This window comes from Phocoena sinus, chromosome 8 (genome assembly GCF_008692025.1).
Source record: "Phocoena sinus isolate mPhoSin1 chromosome 8, mPhoSin1.pri, whole genome shotgun sequence".
Taxonomy (NCBI): Eukaryota; Metazoa; Chordata; class Mammalia; order Artiodactyla; family Phocoenidae; genus Phocoena; species Phocoena sinus.
In genome coordinates, this window is record NC_045770.1 from 13,504,920 (window position 1) to 13,524,013 (window position 19,094).

At 50.5% G+C, this 19,094-nt stretch overlaps 3 protein-coding genes across 6 annotated transcripts in view; 1 reads left to right on the plus strand and 2 right to left on the minus strand.

Moving 5' to 3' along the window:
• The window catches only part of CBL (Cbl proto-oncogene), an 88,382-nt gene extending 83,933 nt beyond the window's left edge, over positions 1 to 4,449 (minus strand). The window contains exon 1 of the mRNA XM_032639439.1: positions 4,023 to 4,449. Within this exon, the coding sequence (XP_032495330.1) occupies positions 4,023 to 4,214 (192 nt within the window). The 5' untranslated portion in view covers positions 4,215 to 4,449. The remainder of the gene's footprint in view (positions 1 to 4,022) is intronic.
• Positions 4,450 to 9,287: 4,838 nt separating this feature from the next.
• On the plus strand, positions 9,288 to 13,430 carry CCDC153 (coiled-coil domain containing 153). Its single transcript, XM_032639782.1, is given in 8 exon segments — positions 9,288 to 9,325; positions 9,632 to 9,871; positions 10,132 to 10,197; positions 10,732 to 10,851; positions 11,351 to 11,441; positions 12,929 to 13,061; positions 13,327 to 13,366; positions 13,369 to 13,430. Coding segments are annotated over 7 exon segments (684 nt in total). The 5' UTR covers positions 9,288 to 9,325; positions 9,632 to 9,699.
• An 806-nt stretch (positions 13,431 to 14,236) lies between these two features.
• Positions 14,237 to 18,817, minus strand: PDZD3 (PDZ domain containing 3). 4 transcript variants are annotated; one of them, XM_032639757.1, is made up of 11 exons: positions 18,787 to 18,817; positions 18,388 to 18,415; positions 18,158 to 18,231; positions 17,616 to 17,827; positions 17,157 to 17,346; positions 16,931 to 17,067; positions 16,465 to 16,669; positions 16,044 to 16,240; positions 15,725 to 15,943; positions 15,376 to 15,576; positions 14,237 to 15,109 (listed from the first exon to the last, which is right to left on the minus strand). In XM_032639757.1, the coding sequence occupies exons 1-11, from the start codon at positions 18,800 to 18,802 to the stop codon at positions 15,080 to 15,082; spliced, it is 1,509 nt and encodes a 502-aa protein (XP_032495648.1). In that variant the 5' UTR covers positions 18,803 to 18,817; the 3' UTR covers positions 14,237 to 15,079. The 4 variants fall into 4 exon arrangements, with proteins under 4 accessions (XP_032495648.1, XP_032495647.1, XP_032495645.1 ...); XM_032639756.1 differs by having other exon boundaries at positions 17,157 to 17,478; XM_032639754.1 differs by lacking the exons at positions 18,158 to 18,231; positions 18,787 to 18,817 and having other exon boundaries at positions 17,157 to 17,478; positions 18,388 to 18,761.
• Positions 18,818 to 19,094: the final 277 nt, after the last annotated feature.

The following is a 19,094-nucleotide window of genomic DNA, read 5'->3' on the forward strand; positions in this document are numbered from 1 at the left end:
TATTAAGTGCATCTTATTTCCAAAATACGGGAAGTTCCTTAAGGTGCTTTTTTTTAGGGCAAGCAGGAGAAGGTAGGTAGCAGAAGGATTATCCTTTTATAATGCCTTTTTAAACCCATGCTTTAAAGGAAAGCATTTTTCCCATAAATTATAGCCCATTAAATAAATGAACACCTGGGATTCCCTGGTGGCGCAGTAGTTGAGAGTTCGCCTGCCGATGCAGGGGACACGGGTTCGTGCCCTGGTCCGGGAAGATCCCACATGCCGCGGAGCGGCTGGGCCCGTGAGCCACGGCCGCTGAGCCTGTGCGTCCGGAGCCTGTGCTCCGCAACGGGAGAGGCCACAGCAGTGAGACGACCACGTACCGCAAAAAAAAAAGAAAACAACGAACTCCTTAAGGTTTTACTAACATAAGCTAATTTAAAATAAAAACATAGCATGGACCTAAAATACTGCCAGCATAATGCTCTACTTCAGAAGTGGACAAACTACAGCCTGCAGCCTTTTTTGTACACCTGCAAGATAAGAATGGTTTTTACTTTTTTTTTTTTTTTTTTTGCGGGTACGCGGGCCTCTCACTGTTGTGGCCTCTCCCGTTGTGGAGCACAGACTCCAGACGGGCAGGCTCAGCGGCCATGGCTCATGGGCCCAGCCACTCCGCGACATGTGGGATATTCCCGGACCGGGGCACGAACCCGTGTCCCCTGCATCGGCAGGCGGACTCTCAACCACTGCGCCACCAGGGAAGCCCGGCTTTTACATTTTTAAAGAGTTGTAAAAACAATAGGAAGAATATAGTGGGCTGCCCTGGTGGCGCAGTGGTTAAGAATCCGCCTGCCAATGCAGTGCAGGGGACAAGGGTTCAATCCCTGGTCCCACATGCCGCGGAGCAACTAAGCCCATGCACCACAACTACTGAGCCTGTGCTCTAGAGCCCACGAGCCACAACTACTGAGCCCGCGTGCCTACAGCCCGTGCTCCACAATGAGAGAAGCCACCGCAATGAGAAGCCCACGCATTGCAACAAAGAGTAGCCCCTGCTTGCGGCAACTAGAGAAAGCCCGTCTGCAGCAATGAAAACCCAACACAGCCAAAAATAAATAAATAAAATAAATTTATTTTTTTAAAAAAAAGAATATAGGACTGCATATGTGGCCAGCAATGCCTAAAGTATTTACTATCTGTCCTGTGACAGAAAGTTTGCCAACTCCCACTCTACTTCATAAGGGAATTTTGAGTCTCTCACTAAATTAAATACCTTGATACTTCTACATTTACATTCAAGGCAATTTATATGATTGCTCTCTCCACTCCCCTGCCCTGCTGTCTCTTTACTTACTAGCCACTTTCTTCACATACAAGTATTCTCACAAATATTAATTACAATATACCGAGGTGGCGAAAAAAACCTAGAGGCTGACCACGTCTTCTGTTTAATAGCAAGCATTCTAGCACAAGCATTTTTCCAAGAATGAGTTTAAGTTCTGCAATGGAATAGTAAATTGGGCCTATGTTGACCAGAACCCATGACTTATGCCAACTTCTCCATCCGTATACATCCAATATTGGAGAAGAGGATACAGTTCCCAGGGCTAAACCAATAAACTGATTAATAATAGGCTGGGATAATATTCACCTAGCTTCAATGACAAGGTTAAAACAGATATGAGATGGTGACTTAGAGCTAAAGTCAATAAATGTGTGGGACATCTATAGATCTGACACTAAGTTCTTCTCCACTTATATCATATGGCATAAAGTCAAGAAGGGTTAGTGATACATTTAAGACTTTCAACAATAAAGTGAAAAAAGAGAACATCTATGCTCTAAACAGCAAGAGTAAAAGAGACGGTACAATCTAACAACACTCCAGAATTAGTCAGAAAATCTAGAAAGCAGTACGAACCTACTGGACTAGTACATCAGAAAGAACTGTTTTCATTTCAGCACAACCAGTAATATGTGATATGGGGCAAAAAGTACTAAAAATCATTTTCCAAAGCAAGCAACACAAGAATAAAACATTCCTTTCCCAACGCTAGAATGGAAAAGCTAGAAGCCTACTTTCCTTGAAACTACCGAAACCTGAAAAGCATTGACTCAAAACTGAGAGGTCTTTATACTTCCCAAATAATTAAACATTCTGCAGAAGAAATCATAATCCAATACACACTCTTTAAAGAGATGAATGAGAAAGACTTAAGGGGAAATCTTATTTTAAGGACTACGTTACATAGACTCAAAAGTTTGATAAAAAGTTTATTATTTTTAAGGAGAGGTCTCTAATCAATATGATTTTGATACATCGCATGTTGATACAATGAGAAACTAATTAGAAATGCAAATATTTTTTCATTCCAGGAGAAACTTTTTAAGTCATTAACTCTACATCCCTAAAATGCAAACCTACAATCTTCGGATTTTGAATATATTCCATATATATTTTCAAGGTGTCAATGCATTTAAAATTTCCTTTATGCCTAACTTTCTTTAATGGTTTTATTACAATTTCTAATAATGAAATTAGCATTATAACACCAATATAATCAACATACAAATACCTGTTTATTAATTACCATACCAATTACTTAACATGAGAAAAACCAGCAGTGAAAAAGTAGCTTCTGAAACCACTGGTATGCACTACAGGAGTGCTAACTCATACACGGGACTTATTAAGAATTTAGATAGCACGTTTATATTTGCCAAGTGCTTCACAGTCACTTTTATTAGCTGTTTCTAGTGCAAAACAATCCATGAAGAACTTTACAGAAGAGGAACCTAGGCCCAGAGAGGCACCAAAGAAAAACAATTTTACTCTGGAGGAAATAACACCATTCTCTTACAATCTATGCCTGATCCTTCTAATAATCACCTTTCATCTGCAGAATGAATTTTGCAAAAATAAGTTATTAATAAATGTGAAAAATAGCAAGGAAATATTGAATTCTCTGGAACAAACCATTAGACTGTTTAAACACTTTTAAATACTTGGGACTAACTACTATATTTCATTATACAGACACAACTATAAGGAAGTAAAATTCTCTCAAATGCCAAACTTAAAGTGGGGTTATTTTTCACACTTGCTGAAAAAAGAAAGTAACCAAAGCAGCTCATCTAACAAGTTTAAAGTCAGGTTCCATAATAAGGAGTCAGGTTCTGTTACCAAAAAAAGTAGAACCCAACGAAAAGCAGTGTGTGTGTAAGGAGGAAGTTCTGGAAGAAGTCAGAATCTGCCGCCTAACCCGCTCAGTCAACATATCTCTCCTAAAATAATGGTTATGACCAGAACTTGTGGTTTAATCAGTGCATATCTATCTCAGCACCAGCAATGGATCCCATTCAATGTTTTGGAGGAGAAAAACTTGAGCCAGCGCTAGATGTGGAGGAAAGTTCCTTCCTTGGCTCATTTAAACACCCCCCATTTATTTTCTCTTGGTGTTGCATCTTAATGAGAAGAAAAAAACAGAAACAAAAACTATACGCTCACCTAGAGCGCAGTTTGCCTGCGGAGTTGTCAGGACCCCAGGTCTCTCAACCAGAGCCCGTAAACCTAATTCCCTAGTCAGAGCTCATCCAGCTAACAGTCCCAGCCGGTAAATCAAGCGCTCTTCCTCACCCCCTCCCTCCTATTTCCCGGGGCCAATTCCGTGACCCACATCCCTACACCCTACACAGAGCCGCAAACTCTGCACCCCCATTATACTTCCTCCCCGGTGGCTCCCCAGTTACCCTTCACCCCAGCCGCCACCCCATCTTTGTCTCGCAACCCCAAACACACATCTCAACGTTCCCTCACTCCCAACCGCAGCCCTTCCCCCACCGCCGACCCCCATCCTCCAGGTCTCCTCCCCACCCCCATATTCCCCACCCCTGCGCCCCGTCACCCCAGCTCCTCGCCTCCCCAGCCTCGCATGACCCGTCCCCTCCCCCAGCTTCCTCTGTCCCTTCCTTCCCGTCCCTCGGCCCCTCCGCCCACGCCCACCCCTGCTCCCGCGGGTCCTCTGCAGGCCTTTCACCTTGTCCATGAGCTTCCAGCACTTCTCCACCATCTTCTTGTCCACGGTCCCCGGAGGGTGGGGGCTGAGGTGGTGGTGGTGGTGGTGCGGCTGGAAGGCGTCCTTCATGAGCCCGATCAGGCCTCCCGAGCCCGAACCCCCGGAGCCGCCGCCGCCCCCGGCCCCAGAGCTCTTTTTCACATTGCCGGCCATAGCCCGGGGAGGGTTAGGGGCCCAGCCGCGTCCGCCGGCTCCGCTTGGCTGCAAGTGAGGGAAAGAAGGAGGGCGTGAAGGAGGGGCCTCTCCCGGCCGCCGCCGTCACAGCCGCCGGCCGTCCGGGCGGAGGGAGGGGCGGTCGCGGGGAGGGGAGTGGGCGGCGCCGGGAGCGTGGGTCCGCGCGGGCGCGCCCCTTCAGAGAGCGCGAGCCCGGGGGAGGGAGGAGCGCGCGGAGCCGGCGGCCGCGTTGGGACTGGGGAGCGACCCCTCCTGCACCACCCCGTCCCGAGCCACAGCTCCCGGAAAGCTGCGGCCAAGTTTCCGCGCCGTCTCCCCCGCCCCTACCGCGAGGTTGGGGGGCGCTGCCCAGGCGGAACCTTCGCGCTGCGCCCCCTGCTGGAGGAGCAGGGAAAGGGCGGGGCGGGGTCTAACGTGGAGCCTGCGCACTAGGCAGAAGCCGAGCCCTCCGTGTTCCTTGTGGGTTGTGGGATGACCCTCCTGGAGGCGGTCATTGGGCTATTTAAATTAAGACAGGTGGCCATAGAAAGAATCTGAACTTCAAGTCTTTACCCCACACCTGACAAATGAGGAAAATGAACTTAAAGCTGTTTGCTTCTTAACACTGTGGGAGAAAAAGGGAAATTTTTTCCCCACTCCTTAGTGTTTTAAACTAGTTAAGTCAGGACCAAGGACAGGAATGTGAATGCTGCAGATTGTTGCATCCTGATTAGACCCCAGAAAGGCTTGAGACACTTAGGCCTCGAGCTCTTCTTCCAGGCCCTTTGACCCTTCTGAAAACAAAACACTTACCCCTTTTTTTGCTTTGAACACAAGTTCCTTTTCTGGAAATTGAATATGTACTTAAGATTCCCCTGCACAGCGCACTGCACCACAGGTGGGCACTGCCAGCATCAAGCCCTGACCACAGAAACCTTGAGCTTCAAGCCCTGGCCTGAGGAGTCCTCGCTCCTCCCAGGGAACAGTAATGCGGTTCCCAGTCACTTCCACTTTTCTAGTCTCAAAGTTCCGCTGGAAGAACTTTGAAAAAAAGAATCTCTCTCCCAAAGAAGGAAGTGCCCTGCCCCAATTTGCTAATTCTGAGCCTCAGCTTTGGGAGTATGCAGGCCCTGGTGTCTCAATAAGTACTCACTTCCTCCTTAGATTCCCCACCTGGCTCTTCTACAAAGCTCTTGACTGTAAGAGGGGAAAAAATATCCTTGTCTGCAATTCAATGGCCTGTATCTAAGATTGATTGCGGAGTCAAAATTATCATTTCCTATCAGTAGAATTTCCATTAGTCAATTCCTACCTAGAAAGAGTTAAAATGTCTAAAGAAAATGTATAGGCAAAGCTCTTAGATAATTGTCAAAACTTCCCATCCCTAGTGCATCCACCCTTAGTTGCAGGCTCTCCTTCCCTCTCCCTTGGTCTATTGAAACCTTTTCCTCACTGATTTCCCTGCCACCTCCAATCCACGCTGCCACCAGACCAGTGTTCCTAACGTATAGGTCTGACAGCATAAAACAAAACAAAACAAAACACTTTAAACACTCCCCATTGCCTCCTGAATGAAATTAACAGTTATGATCTAACTCTAAACTACCTTGCAGTTTTGTACTACTCCAGTACATATATCCCATGCTGGGTGACTCACCAACTCACAAAATACCACAATTCTTTCTTTTTTCATCACTATTACTCAGAGCATTCCCTCTGCCTAAAGAGTGCTACTAAAGTCCAATCCATTTTTTTATACTCAACTCAGATATTGTCCTCCTTACCAGACAGTCCTCCTCTAAATTTCCATAACCATCTATTTCTCACCTGCCACACATTAATTTATGCTATATTGTCTTATCGACTTTGGTTTTCCACAGTACCTAGCACACTATAGACATGCAAGGGTACTTTTTCCCCTCGTAGTCAAATCCTAGATTTTATGGAATATAGGTTAAGAAATTAACCCTTGGAGCCGTGTATGAGCTCGTAGGTCATCTTCACAATGTACATCATCATTGTACATCTCTGGCTTGGTTTAAGGCTTCCAATTTGCATTATGTTCAGTATGGTCTGTATAGAATGGAATTGTAAAATCTGCACTCTTTTTCTGCTGTAGTAAGCCATATTTCTTTTTTATTTATTTATCTATTTATTTATTTTTGGCTGTGTTGGGTCTTTGTTGTTGCGCACGGACTTTAGATGGGGCGAGCAGGTGCTACTCTTCGTCGTGGTGTGCGGGCTTCTCATTGTGGTGGCTTCTCTTGTTGCGGAGCATGGGCTCTAGGTACGTGGACTTCAGTAGCTGTGGCACAGTGGGCTCAGTAGTTGTGACTCGCGGGCACTAGAGCACAGGCTCAGTAGTTGTGGCGCACGGGCTTAGTTGCTCCGCGGCATGTGGGATCTTCCTGGACCAGGGCTTGAACCCGTGTCCCCTGCTTTGGAAGGCAGATTCTTAACCACTGCGCCACCAGGGAAGTCCCATATTTCTTTTAATATATGATGACCTATATTTGTCTCACATTTGAGTGAAGTAGAGAGGGTGACGCTTCTCTCCTCTGTATCTCTTTAAAACCCCCAGAAGGGATCCTATTCAAAGGAAGACAGAGTTGTGCTGAAATGATCGTTCCTGTTTTCACTTATGAACTGAGGTTAATGAAGAAAGAAAGAAAGATTGGCCTTTCTTTCACAATTTTCACTTGGCTTGTTTTCATAATGTGCTGGAGATTGAATTGTTGATCACAATGTCATTCTCATTCCTGGATTATTCTAGAGCTTGCTCAGTTTGTATCACATCATGTGACCTGTGGCAATTTTCTTATTCCATTTCACCTTCGCCCCAAACCACATCCTCTCTGCACCTGAAAGTCGGTTGACTGAATATATTTGAAAAGTAAATGCTTTTCTGAGACACGATATGTTGTTTATACTCTGTAATTTCTGTCCTCAATATGGGACTCCGTGCATCAGCACAACAGAGACACTAATTATTCTATTCAAAAGTCCTCAAACAGGCTTCTGGATGAAGGGAAGGACCAGGACAGGAACCTCTACTGCATTCCTACTCAGGGAGAGAGGGTTCTGGGGGGCGGGGGGGGGGGGGAATAAATAAAAAACATGCTTCAAGATTAGAAGAAAAATCTCCGATTTGGGAGATGTGCCCAAGGTTATCTGACACTGAGGTACAGGAACAGTAAGCAACGGGAAGGACAAGGCCACTTCTTCTCTTTGCTCTGTAAAATGTCCCCGGGGTCAGAGAGGTACCCTGCAGCCACGAAGGTGACAAATAAATATCATCAGCCTCTGCCTGTATCTGCCTGCTCCCTAGAGGAAGGATTTTTTCCCCAGATCTCATGGCTATTTCTTCAGATCTGTTCCTGACAACAGGCAATTGACCAAAAATGACCAAAAAATGTTGAGGAAGACAGAGATAGAAATATCTAAAGAGAGAGTCTGCAGTTCCCTTAATCCGCAAGGGGAAAAGCCCTGAAGTTTCTGCTGTTTTCATCCTAGCCAGTATGGTGTCCAGAGATCCCAGTGACAGACAGACAACAAGGCTCCCAATAGCACAGGGCTGGAGAGAGGGGGTGGGGGACGAGGGCTGCTGACCAGGGCAAACCACTCGTCATTGTCCCTTCCCCAGATTTATTTTTCCAACTCTTCATGACTCCAGCAAGAAGCATCCCTAAGTGGGGGGCAACCCCCCAACATTGCTCAGTAAATAATTTAAATAGAAAAACGCAGGAGGGCTTCCCTGGTGGCGCAGTGGTTGGGAGTCCGCCTGCCAATGCAGGGGACATGGGTTCGTGTCCCGGTCCGGGAAGATCCCACATGCCGCGGAGCGGCTGGGCCCATGAGCCATGGCCGCTGAGCCTTTGCGTCCGGAGCCTGTGCTCCGCAGCGGGAGAGGCCACAACAGTGAGAGGCCCGCGTACCGGAAAAAAAAAGAAAAACGCAGGAGACTCAGTAGAAGGTCAAGTAAGTCCACTAGAGGGAGCCCCAACGAACTCAGTACTGCAGAGAGCCAAGCAAGGTATTTTCTCAGCACCTGTCTGAAAGTCAACCACAGACAGGAATACGGGAAAAGAAGCAATACAGTAAGTCACAATGAGAGAAGATAGTCCTGTAAATACCCAGGGAAAATCCAGGCCTTTCAAGATTTACAAAATCAAACATTTCTTTTTTATTTTTTGGTCGCACGCTGTGGCTTGCAGGATCTTATTTCCCCAACCAGGGATCGAACCTGTGCCCCTTGCAGTGGAAGCGCAGAGTCCTAACCACTGGACAGCCAGGGAATTCCCCAAAATCAAATATTTAAAGACCAGGAAACTGAGGCTGAGCAAGTTTAAATGGCTTGCTCAAGTTTACATATCCGGACGGAGGGGATAAGAACTCACAGCTCCTATCTCTAACCAGTGCCCTTTCTTCTCCATTTGCATCTCTCTATGTCAACACCCTGAGGTCCTGGGTCTACCTCTCCTTTGCGTCTCATTTCTCTGAAAGGGGAAACTCTCTCAACCACCTTCTGCACTTCTTTCCTTCATACACCACAGAGTGCCTTCCTGAAGGAGAGCTTCAGTTTTAAACCTAATAATGTCATTTTGCTGATGAGACCTTGGGATGTGTAAATTGCCCCAAATGGCTACTGTCAGTCCTTTTCCTCTGTATCAGCACAACAGCATTATTTCAGATGTGTAAATCTGTAATTTGTAAGTCTCCAAATTGCAGGCTGTGCTACAGAGAAGTGAATCATAGATGATCGGCTCCAAAGCCCTTTCTCCTCAAACTACACTTAGGATTTGGGGATAAGGAGAGTATTGGCTCTCTGAGACCTCGGTATTTTAAGCTTTGTATTTAGTCCCTTCTACCTTCCTATGAACACCATGTTTCCCAGTTGCCCGGACGACCTGCAGCCTCCAGAAACCCAACCTTCCAGTTCTCAGTCCCGCCCCAGACAGAAATTTGCCACTCTGGATTGGTTCCCAGAACCCAGTCTCCTCCTCTGGCTCCTAGATCGTTGGGCCTTTTCTCTGCCCCTCCTCGTGAGTGGGTCACACCACAGGGAGACACGACAGAGGCAAGAGAGGGTCTTGCAGAAAGGAAGAGGCAGGGTAAGGATGTTGGGAAGAGGGAAGGGACCAGGTACTGAGCTTTGTTTTCTCTGAAAGAGGATTGAGAGGAATGATTTCTGTACTTAGAACCTGACCGATAGAGAGAAACAACTCCATCCTTCCCAGTGGCCTCAGCCTTGCCTAAGTTTCCAAGGAAACCAAGAACAGAAGCTTCTGAAAAGTATAAGAGACAGAGTTGGAGACTAGAACACTAATTCTCCTGAGACTCCTGGTTCAGTCTAGGGGTCAGGTAAGCATCTCCATTGTCCAGACCTAAATACGAGACCCCTCTCTCCCCGAGGACAGCAAGGAAATACGACCTAAGACCAAAGAAAAAGGGACAAAACCTGGGACAAAACAGAAGAAGAAAAGGAATGCAGCTGTTGGTGAGTCAGGCTGGGTGGAGGTGGGTGCCCCCTGCTTCTCCACGTTCTGGCTCAGAGACCGAGCAGAGGTCCTCCAGAGAGAATTCAGCCCTCTGCCTGATAAGACGGAGCTGTCTTGACCCTCCTCCTTCATATCTGCATCCAGATTCCATGGAGCTGGGTAAGTGGGAAAATCAGCACCCATGCCCATCTGACCCCCTCTGGCTCTGTGCCTTCCTTATGTATTCATTACACATCTTTTGAGTACCTGCTATGTGCTGGGCAGTGAACTCATTAGACTTTGCCATCAGAGATCCCTCATTTAGTGGTCCTGAGATCTCCTGCAAAAAAAAAAAATCCGGGGTGTGGGATGAGGATGGGAGGGGAGTAGGTAAGGCTGAGATCCTGACAAGCTGAGGCTCTGCCATCTTGCCAGGGCAGATGTGGAGACTGAATCCATACACTGGCTGGCACTGCTGGAAAAGGAGCTGCTCCAAGACCACTTGGGTAAGAAGAGTGGAAGTTCTGGGGGCAATAGAGGTGGGTCAATGGGCATTTCTGTATCCCTGGGAGCTTGAAGGGTTGGAGCTATGGTAGAGGGCTGAGCTGATCTCTAACCATCCCCTAGTGGAAAAAGATTGTCAAGAGTTAGGGTTGTGAGGAAACGGTGGGCAGTAAGGGCTGATAAAGGCAGCTATATTTTTCTTAATTTTTTGTCCGCACCACGCGGAATGAGGGTTCCCCGACCAGGGATCGAACCCTCACCCCCTGCGGTAGAAGCATGGAGTCCCAATCGCTGGACTGCCAGGGAAGTCCCAAGGCAGCTATTTTTTATAGCCAGAACACAGAGGGAGTTTGTGGTTCTTAGTAACGAAGAGCCTGTAGGATTCTAGGGGGGAAAAAACAAACACCAGAATGACAATGAGAGACTGGCAGCCTGCTGCCAGGTTTCCAAAGGTGGGCAGAGTCCATCAAGGCCATCGGGGCTGATTTAGTGGGGTCCCCAGCCAGTCCTGAGGGCTGCTCTGGGACTGTTCACAGCTCTGTGGAGGGATGAGGCCTGCCAAGCCAAGGCTTCTGAAGACAAGCTGAAGCAGAGGATACAAGAACTGGAGGCTGAACTGGAGGGGGCCTGGAGTGAAGGGAAGGCCATATATGCAGGTGTGCAGTTGATTAAGCAGGTGGGCAGGAGACAGGGGCCTGGAAGAGGACACCCAAGAGGGCCAGAGGTTGCTGGGTAGGGAGACAAGGAGGACTCTCATCTGCCATGCCTAGTCTCAGCCTTCCCAGCACACACAAGAATCCTGAAGGAACCAAACAAAGGCCTCTGGGATCTTGGGCAGGGACCTTCCATGATGGCCCATGCCATACGCTTGATGCTGTGTGGGTTACAATACACAGCCACAGCCTTTATCTCATTCATCCCATGGGACTGAGTGGGGAGAAGGGCCTGAATCCCCATCCTGAGTGGCAGGGGGAAGGGGACCTTGTTTCCTAGCTCCCTCCCCAGCCTCTCAGAATCACCACAAGAAGAACCAAAAGGCCTTTATGTATCTGCCCCACTGGACCAAGCAGAGCCCTCCCTACTCACAACTTCCCATCCTTTCTCCATCCCTCTGTCCCCACCTGGGTCCCTGGCCACCCACCATCCCCACCACAGAGATGAGTGGTCAGTGCTGCACCCTGCAGGAGGTGATGGAGACCCACAGCAGGCAGCTGGAGGAGGAAGTGAGGGGCCTTCGGGAGCAGTTAGATCAGCTTCCCCACCCTCGAAGCCCTTTCTCTCGGAGGATCACTGCTGCTGTTCAGACTGAAGAGGTGGATTTAGGATGTTTCTTCTCTAGAAGACTGCAATCTAAGCTCTCATATTGCTTTCCCCACTGACCTTCCCACCATTGAGAATTTCCCCACTGACCTTCCCACCATTGAGAATTTCCCCACTGACCTTCCCACCATTGAGAATTGCAGCAGACGGTTCAGGACAGGAAAAAAAAAATCTTAAGCTATAAGAAGAAGACCTTGGTCTTCCCTGGTGGCGCAGTGGTTGAGAATCTGCCTGCTAGCGCGGGGAATGTGGGCTCGGGCCCTGGTCTGGGAGGATCCCACATGCCGCGGAGCCACTAGGCCCGTGAGCCACAACTACTGAGCCTGCGCGTCTGGAGCCTGTGCTCCACAGCAAGAGAGGCCGCGATAGTGAGAGACCCGTGCACCGTGGTGTAGAGTGGCCCCCACTTGCCACAACTAGAGAAAAAGCCCTCGCACAGAAATGAAGACCCAACACAGCCATAAATTAATTAATTAATTAATTAATTAAAAAAAAAAAAAAGAAGAAGAAGACCTAAGTCTCTCACCCCATTTCCCTCTCTCAGTGGTGTCTCCAAATCCAGTTCTCACTCCCCACCGCCGCCATGTCTCCCATAAGCAAAACATATTCCCGCTCAGTTTGGCTGATTTTTATAATGAAACCAAGCTTAAATGAAACTGTTTAACTTACTTATTTCCTTATCTTCAAGGCCTAATGCATGGTAGGTCCTAAATAACTATTTGCTAATAAATGAGAGAGCTTCTAAATAAGCATATACATGTATGTGTATGTGTATGTGTGTGTGTATATATATATATATATATATATATATATATATATATATATATAAGCTTTTGTTCTCTTCCATCTTGGTAACAGGATAGAGTTGAAAAATTTTGGCATGGCGCACAGATTTTCCACAATTTTGGCCTCAAATTTTCTTATCCTAAAGTAGCTTTATTTTAGCTATAGATAGCCAAGAGCTGCTTATCTGCCATGCAGGCCCTGAGCCCCTTTCCTAATCTTTGCCGTATCTCAAATTTAAATGCAGTCAGCATTTATGAAGCACTTCCTGCATACTAGGTGCTTTCCCATACATTAACACATTTAACTCTCACAGCAAGCCTGTGAAGTATGGGTCATTTTCTCTACGAAGATGAAGAAACTGAGTCTCAGAGAGAGATATGTCAGACATTACACAAGTAGTAAATGACAACCAGATTTGGGACTCAGATCTCTTGTCCCAAGCCCACTCTCTCTACTCTACCTTAATGGTATATTTCAGCTCTTTATAGGAACTCTGGGAAAGTTGATGGCTCTGCGGAAGTCTGGAATGATCCCACTCAAGTTCTGCTCTTTGGGTACCTTTGGAGACTCTGTTCAAGCGTAGAGTGACACCGTCCTGTCCTCTTTCATCCTTCTGCCCCCGTCCCCAGAGATGTGCCAAAGGGAGGCTGAGGCTACACAGAGAGAGGCCATGCAGGCCCTTGGAGAGTGGGACCGAACTCTGGCTCAGCTTCAGGCCCACGTGGCAGACATGGACGCCAAATACGAGGAAATCTTACATGTAAGCCCTACCCTCTGAAGGCCAGTCATCCCAGTGCCCAGCACCCCCCCAAAAATCCCAGCTAATGTGACAATGACAGACCAGGGGGAAGGAAAAGAAGAATCTCCATAGGGAACTCTGCTCTATCTTAAGGGGATACAACCATGCCTACCCACTAAGAATAAGAGCTTTGAGAAAACACTGTCCAGGAAAGCTTACAGACCAACCTGGGACACCCCTCATCCAGCCCTCTCCCTTCCTGAGATCTGAAGCTTGGTGTCTGCAGGACAGCCTGGACTGGCTGTCGGCCAAACTGAGAGCCGTCAAGCCGTCCACGCCCGGCACAAGGAGCAGCTCCGCCAGTTTGGACTCAACCCCCTGGATCTTTGACTGTGAGCCTCTAGTCTCTGGGGCCCGCTGAGGCCCCAGCTGTCTGTCTGTAGAACTCAACAGGACTGTGGGCTGTGATTTTTGGCAGAGATGAGTGCCCCTCATAGGAACATCTCAGTTCTGGGCTGACCCTTTACCCTGAAGACTGAATAAGAAGAGAGAAATTTGACAAGGTCTCAACTTCTCTCCTAGAGAAACTGGGTCCCACCCCTTGAGCCTGAGGCCCTTTTGGTCACCCTACCCCCACCAACACAAACAAAGGCAGCCAGATTTGCGGGGAAAGGCCATTTCTACAATAGACCAACAGTGACCAGGCACCAGCTCCCACAATCCTAAGGTGCCCACAGAGGGAAGGTGCAGCCGGTCTCCAAGTTCCTGCAATATACCCAACAGTCCTGGAGTCATGCTTAGGGCAAATTCCAGGCGGCTTCAATCCTAGCCGGCCCCACAGCCCGCCAGGAAAGGGAAAACTCTGTTTCTTCTCTGTTTTACTACAACGTTCTCAGTTCTACTTCATTTCTGGTGAAACATGGAGGAGGGAGGTTTCCCACACCAAGTAATTCTCCGTAGACACAATTTAACTTTTGTGTTACAATTTAACTCAATTCCGACACTATCTACCTGGATGTATCATCAGATCCCGCAGGTTAAGGGTTCTGTCCCACAGACTGCCCTCGACCTCAAATACCAATCTCGAGTCCAGGTTGTCACTTGTGCTTCTGACCTACTAGCTATCAATCAGAGGTTCCCACAACCCCCTCCTTGGGTTCAATCATTTGCTAGAGTGATTGAACTCAGGGAAACAGTTTACTTACTAGATTACCAGTTTATTATAAAGAACACAACTCAGGAACAGCCAGATGGAAGAGATAAACCGGGAGAGGTATGACCATGGAAGCTTCATGCCCTCTCCAGGTGCACCACCCTCCCAGCACCTCCACGTGTTCAGCAACACGGAAAGCTCTCTGAAACTGTCCTTTTGGGTTTCTGTGGAGGCTTCTATGTAGGCAAGATCCATCAATCCATTGAACACTGGTGATTAATTCAACCTCCAGCCCCTCTCGCCTCCCAGGAGGTTGAGGGTAGGGGTGGGGGTGGGGCACTGAAGGTTCCAACCCTCTAATCACATGACTGGTTCCCCTGGAAACCAGTGCCCCATTCTCAGGTGCTTTTCAAGAGTCACCTCATTAACAAAACTAGGTATAGTTGAAAGGGGCTTATTGTCAAAAACAGAAGACAGCTTTCTCTCTCTTACTACTTAGGAAATTCCAAGGATTTTAGGAGCTCTGTGCCAGGAAAGGGTATGAAGGCCACACATATATTTCTTGTTATAAATCACAAAATCATAGCACTCATCTCACGCAGATCTTCATCCTTGGGGCACAGCTCCCAAAGATCCCACGTGACTTGCTTTGGAATCAAAGGGGAGGTTCCCTCTTGGGCCCACCTGAGGCCTCTGGCCACACCCTCTTCCAGGAGGTGGGCCCATGGGAAGGGAGGGAGGCCAAGGACTATCCTGTGATCCGAGGTATCCGGAGTCCTAGAGCTGCAGCTTCTGGTTTAAAGAGAGCATCTCAGCTCCCACCACCTCAGGCTGGAGAGTGGAGACAGGAAAGCTTGGGTAGATCTGTGCCAGGCATAGGGGGGTGCTACAGTAGATCTGAGGCTACAGTCCAGTCCTAAGCAGAGAAAGAAGGGAAGAGGTCATTCAGAGACCAGAAGAGTTCCCTTTCCCTGTGCCCCCCCCCCCGCCCCCGCCCTCACTGGGATGCCCAGGAATGGGGCTTCTTCCCTGGGTCCTTCTGACCGCACGTACCATGGCCTAAAGTCCCAGCCTGAGTGCCCCACGCTGCTTCACCCTGCAGCTTCCCGCTCTGCCCTCTGCTCTGGCTCCCCTCTGTCCTCTTCTGGCTGACTCACAGTCCATCTGTCTCTTCTTCCTCACCTCTCCAGACCCTGGGGGAATCCAGGCTTCCAAGCCCTGCTGAGATCTGGCCGCCAGCTTCAGGCATAGGGGTGGCTCCGCCTCAGCCAGCTGCTGAAGTCTTTCCAGGTCATTCTCTCCGCCCATGGGATTCCCGTTCACCTCCAGAATCACATCTCCCATTTGCAGTCCCGCCCGGGCAGCTGAGCCTCCTAGGGTCACCTGGTGGAATGGGGTGGGGGGGAATGTAGAGCTTGGAACACCACGGAAAAGTCTGCTGGGTGTACTGAGGCTCTGGGAGGGAAGCAGAGGAAGGCTTGTCAAGAGGCAAATGATTGAAAAGATCCAAGGTCCCTGGGGCATCAGTCACCTGGGAGATGAAGAGATGAGGCCCACTGGCCACACAGCTGAGTCGGAAGCCATAGCCACCGCCAGGCCCAGGGTACAGGAAGCACTGGCGGAAGCCGCGTGGGACGGTCGTGTCTTCAACTGGTGGGTCCCTGGTCTCAACCAGAGAGGCTGAGCCGGTATCCTGGGGAGAGTCAGGAGCCTCTGTGCTCTCCAAGAAGAGAAGTGGGGACAAGCGAACCTGGAAAAGAGGAAGATAGGACAAACCGTGCTGCTTGTTCCCCCACCCGAGCCCTGCTCTCTCCCTGCCCTCTCTCTAGCCCCCGCCCCTCAGCTCGCACCATGTTGAAGAAGCGGTCAGCCTCGGGGTCGACGACGATGAGCGAGACGCAGGAGCCCTGAGCCCGGATCTTGGACACTGTCTCTTCATGGCCCAGCCCTTCCACGCTCTCCCCAGCCACAGCTACCAGCCGGTCCCCAGCCTGCATCCCGGCCTTCTCTGCTGGCAGTCCTGGGTCCACCTGCCACAGGAACTGACCTGGGATGCAGACATCCTCACTGCTCCTTCCCCACTGACCCCCAGTGCCGGCCCAGGCCACTGTATGCACACCAGGGGACTGACCCAGGGCTACACAAGAGGAGGAGGCCCGGGCTGGGGTTCAGCCAGGGCCACCACTTCTGTGCACTGAGAGGTGTATATATACACTTGTGTGCCCACCCCAAGGCCCACCTTCCCTCCCCGCCCCCAGGGCTCTCACTCACCGAGCCGACCGTCAAGGCCCTTCTCCTCTCGGAGCATGAACCCGAAGCCCTGGGGCCCTTTCTCTAGATGCAGACAGCGGGGCTTGGTGGGCAGTGCCCAGCCCTCTGCCAGGGGTGCAGCCAGGGGCATTCCCAGCTGGCGACACTGTTCCTCCACCGCTGGCCCTGCCACCAGCAGGGTCACCTGCTTGCCACTCTGCCAAAGCTGTGGGGACCCAGCAGGGCATCAGCGTCAACTACCTGGGTAGGGAGGGCAGAGGCAGGCACCTCCTCACAGCCCCTCTTCCCAGGTCCAGGAACGAGGCACTAGGGAAGGGAGGGGAGGGCCCAGCACAGAGTGTAAAGGGAAGGATGGCGACAGGTACAAGATCGGATCAGGCGATTAGGCGTGTGGAGGAGGGGTCTGCTTCCAGAGGCAGGGACCAGGCCCGAGGGGTGAGGACGGATGGGAAACAGGCAGTCATACCTTCTTGCTGAGTTGGTTATGCGTGAACTTCTCCACGCTGACCCCATTCACTTCTAGCAGCCGGGCCCCAGGGGGCACTCCTGCCTGCTCAGCTGCTCCTCCAGTGCTCAGCACTAACCAGAAAGGACCCCGATGTCCTGGAAGCACAAACAGCAAGCTTCTGCCCGCTTCTGCCCAGAGCAGGGCTGAGATCCCCATCCTGAGCCCTCCCGAGCTCCAAGCTCACCTTGGGTGATACTGAAGCCAAAGCCACCCTCGTCTTTCACTACGTGGCACAGCCGAGGCCGGACCCCTCGGCCGAGAGTGGGACAGAGGTGGGCATCGTTCCCCCGCTGAGCTCGGGCCACCTCATGCACGTGCTGCGCCAAAACCGTCAGCAACACCCGAGGACCGCTGGCCCGGATGCGGCGTATCACCTGAACAGTGGGCACACGGAGCGGGCTTGGGCTGGCCCCTCTTGCCAGCTTCCCCTCCCTGGAAGCTACACTTTTCACCACGGGAACCGGCTCTCTGGAGACCTTCACGCAACCATTCGGGCCTGGGTGTCCCTAAGTTCTGGGAGATGGGGGAGGTTGAGGCTTGGGTCCTGCCCCCATATACCCAGGGAGGTGACCAACCGGCTTCTGTCTCCCTGAGGTGCTATAGAATGTTCTCCTGTACCACAGGGGTCCCAGCCCAACCTCACCACTGAATAGTCTTCATGTTCCACGACATGGTTGTTCACCCCCAGGATCCAGTCTCCTTCCCGAAGACCCTGGCGCTGGGCAGAGGTGCCTGGCTCCACCCTGCACACCACATGCCCAGCCCTGCCCCGCTGCTGCCGCAAGTGGAAGCCAAAACTCCTGCCCTCCTCTCTGTTCAGCAGATAGAAGCGAGGTCGTTCCAGGCTCCAGAGATCTGGAAGGGGAGGTGGGCAGCAGAAAAGGGGGAGGAGAGGGGACATGACCCAAGTACAAGTCACCTTGTGTCTGGCAGACCCTGCCCCTGTGATAGAACACCAGACAGGCTTCTGCCCAGTTAGGTATTGGGCAGGGGGACTGAACACGGACCAGGCAGAGTGGCGGGGACAGGAAATGCCTGGCCCCCTTCCACCTCCACATGGGTACTCCCACCAAGGCTGTTATCAGAGGGAGACAGAGTGAGTGGTTACCAAGGAGACGGGAAGCTGTGTGGAGCCCTGGTGGCTCTGGGGAAAGGAAACGGTTGCCCCAAGTGATGGGGGGTTACCAGAGGGCTCGTGGTCTTCAGCCAGGGAGAGCACAGGATTATCAATGCCCAGTTTGGGGTTAAACTCAAACTTCCTGCAAGGAAGCAAGTCAAGCAGGTAGGAGAAAACTGACATCCGGACTTGGGTCCCAGGCTCACCTTGAGGTGCTAATGGCTAATGGCAGCTGAAGAGCTTCCCCACCTTCAAGCCCTCCTCCCCTTGCCCCAATCCTTCACAGCACGGCACTTACGGGGCCAAGGAAGCTGTGTCCTGAAGATCTGCTGGGAAAAGAAGGGGTGAGGGGAGGAGAGGCACATTCTGCCCCCCCGGGACTCCTCTTCCATGGTCATTAACTGAAAGGACTTCGGGGAACCCCCAAATTCAGGACTCGCTCCAAAAGGGTGTTCCCTTCCCCCTCCTTCCCCTCCCCGGGCAAGGCCTCCTGATACGCACAGAAGTCTGAGCATATCAGTACAGGGCGTGGACCAGGAAGGCAGACACATCCAACCACTCACCTCTCCCCTCCTAACTTCCAGTCTACGTGCCTCAGAGCTCCAAGCCCCAGTACCAAGTGTGTCCTGGTCCCAAAGCCTTCCAATCTGCCCTCTGCCCTAAAATCCCCCGCAGAGGATTTCTCCTGGCCTCTTACCTGCAGCTGCCTCCATGGTTGGATCAGCGAGCCAGGCTCAGTGTAGGGACAAGGTCCATCGAAACCAGCTGACCCTCCCACCTACCCCGCCACGTCCCGCCTCCTCCAAGACGCTGCCTTAGAAGCAGTCAGTAATGGTTAACGGGAGGAGAGTCTTGTCCTCTGGGGAAGTGTGTCTGTTCCTCCTGCCCTATTCTCGAGCCCCGACTTTCTCGGGAGACTCTGCTGCCGCCCCAGTCCCCCCTCTGCGCAGAGAAAGGTCACTGTAATTGCTGGGCACTGTAATTCCAAGCCTGGGATAAGAGTAT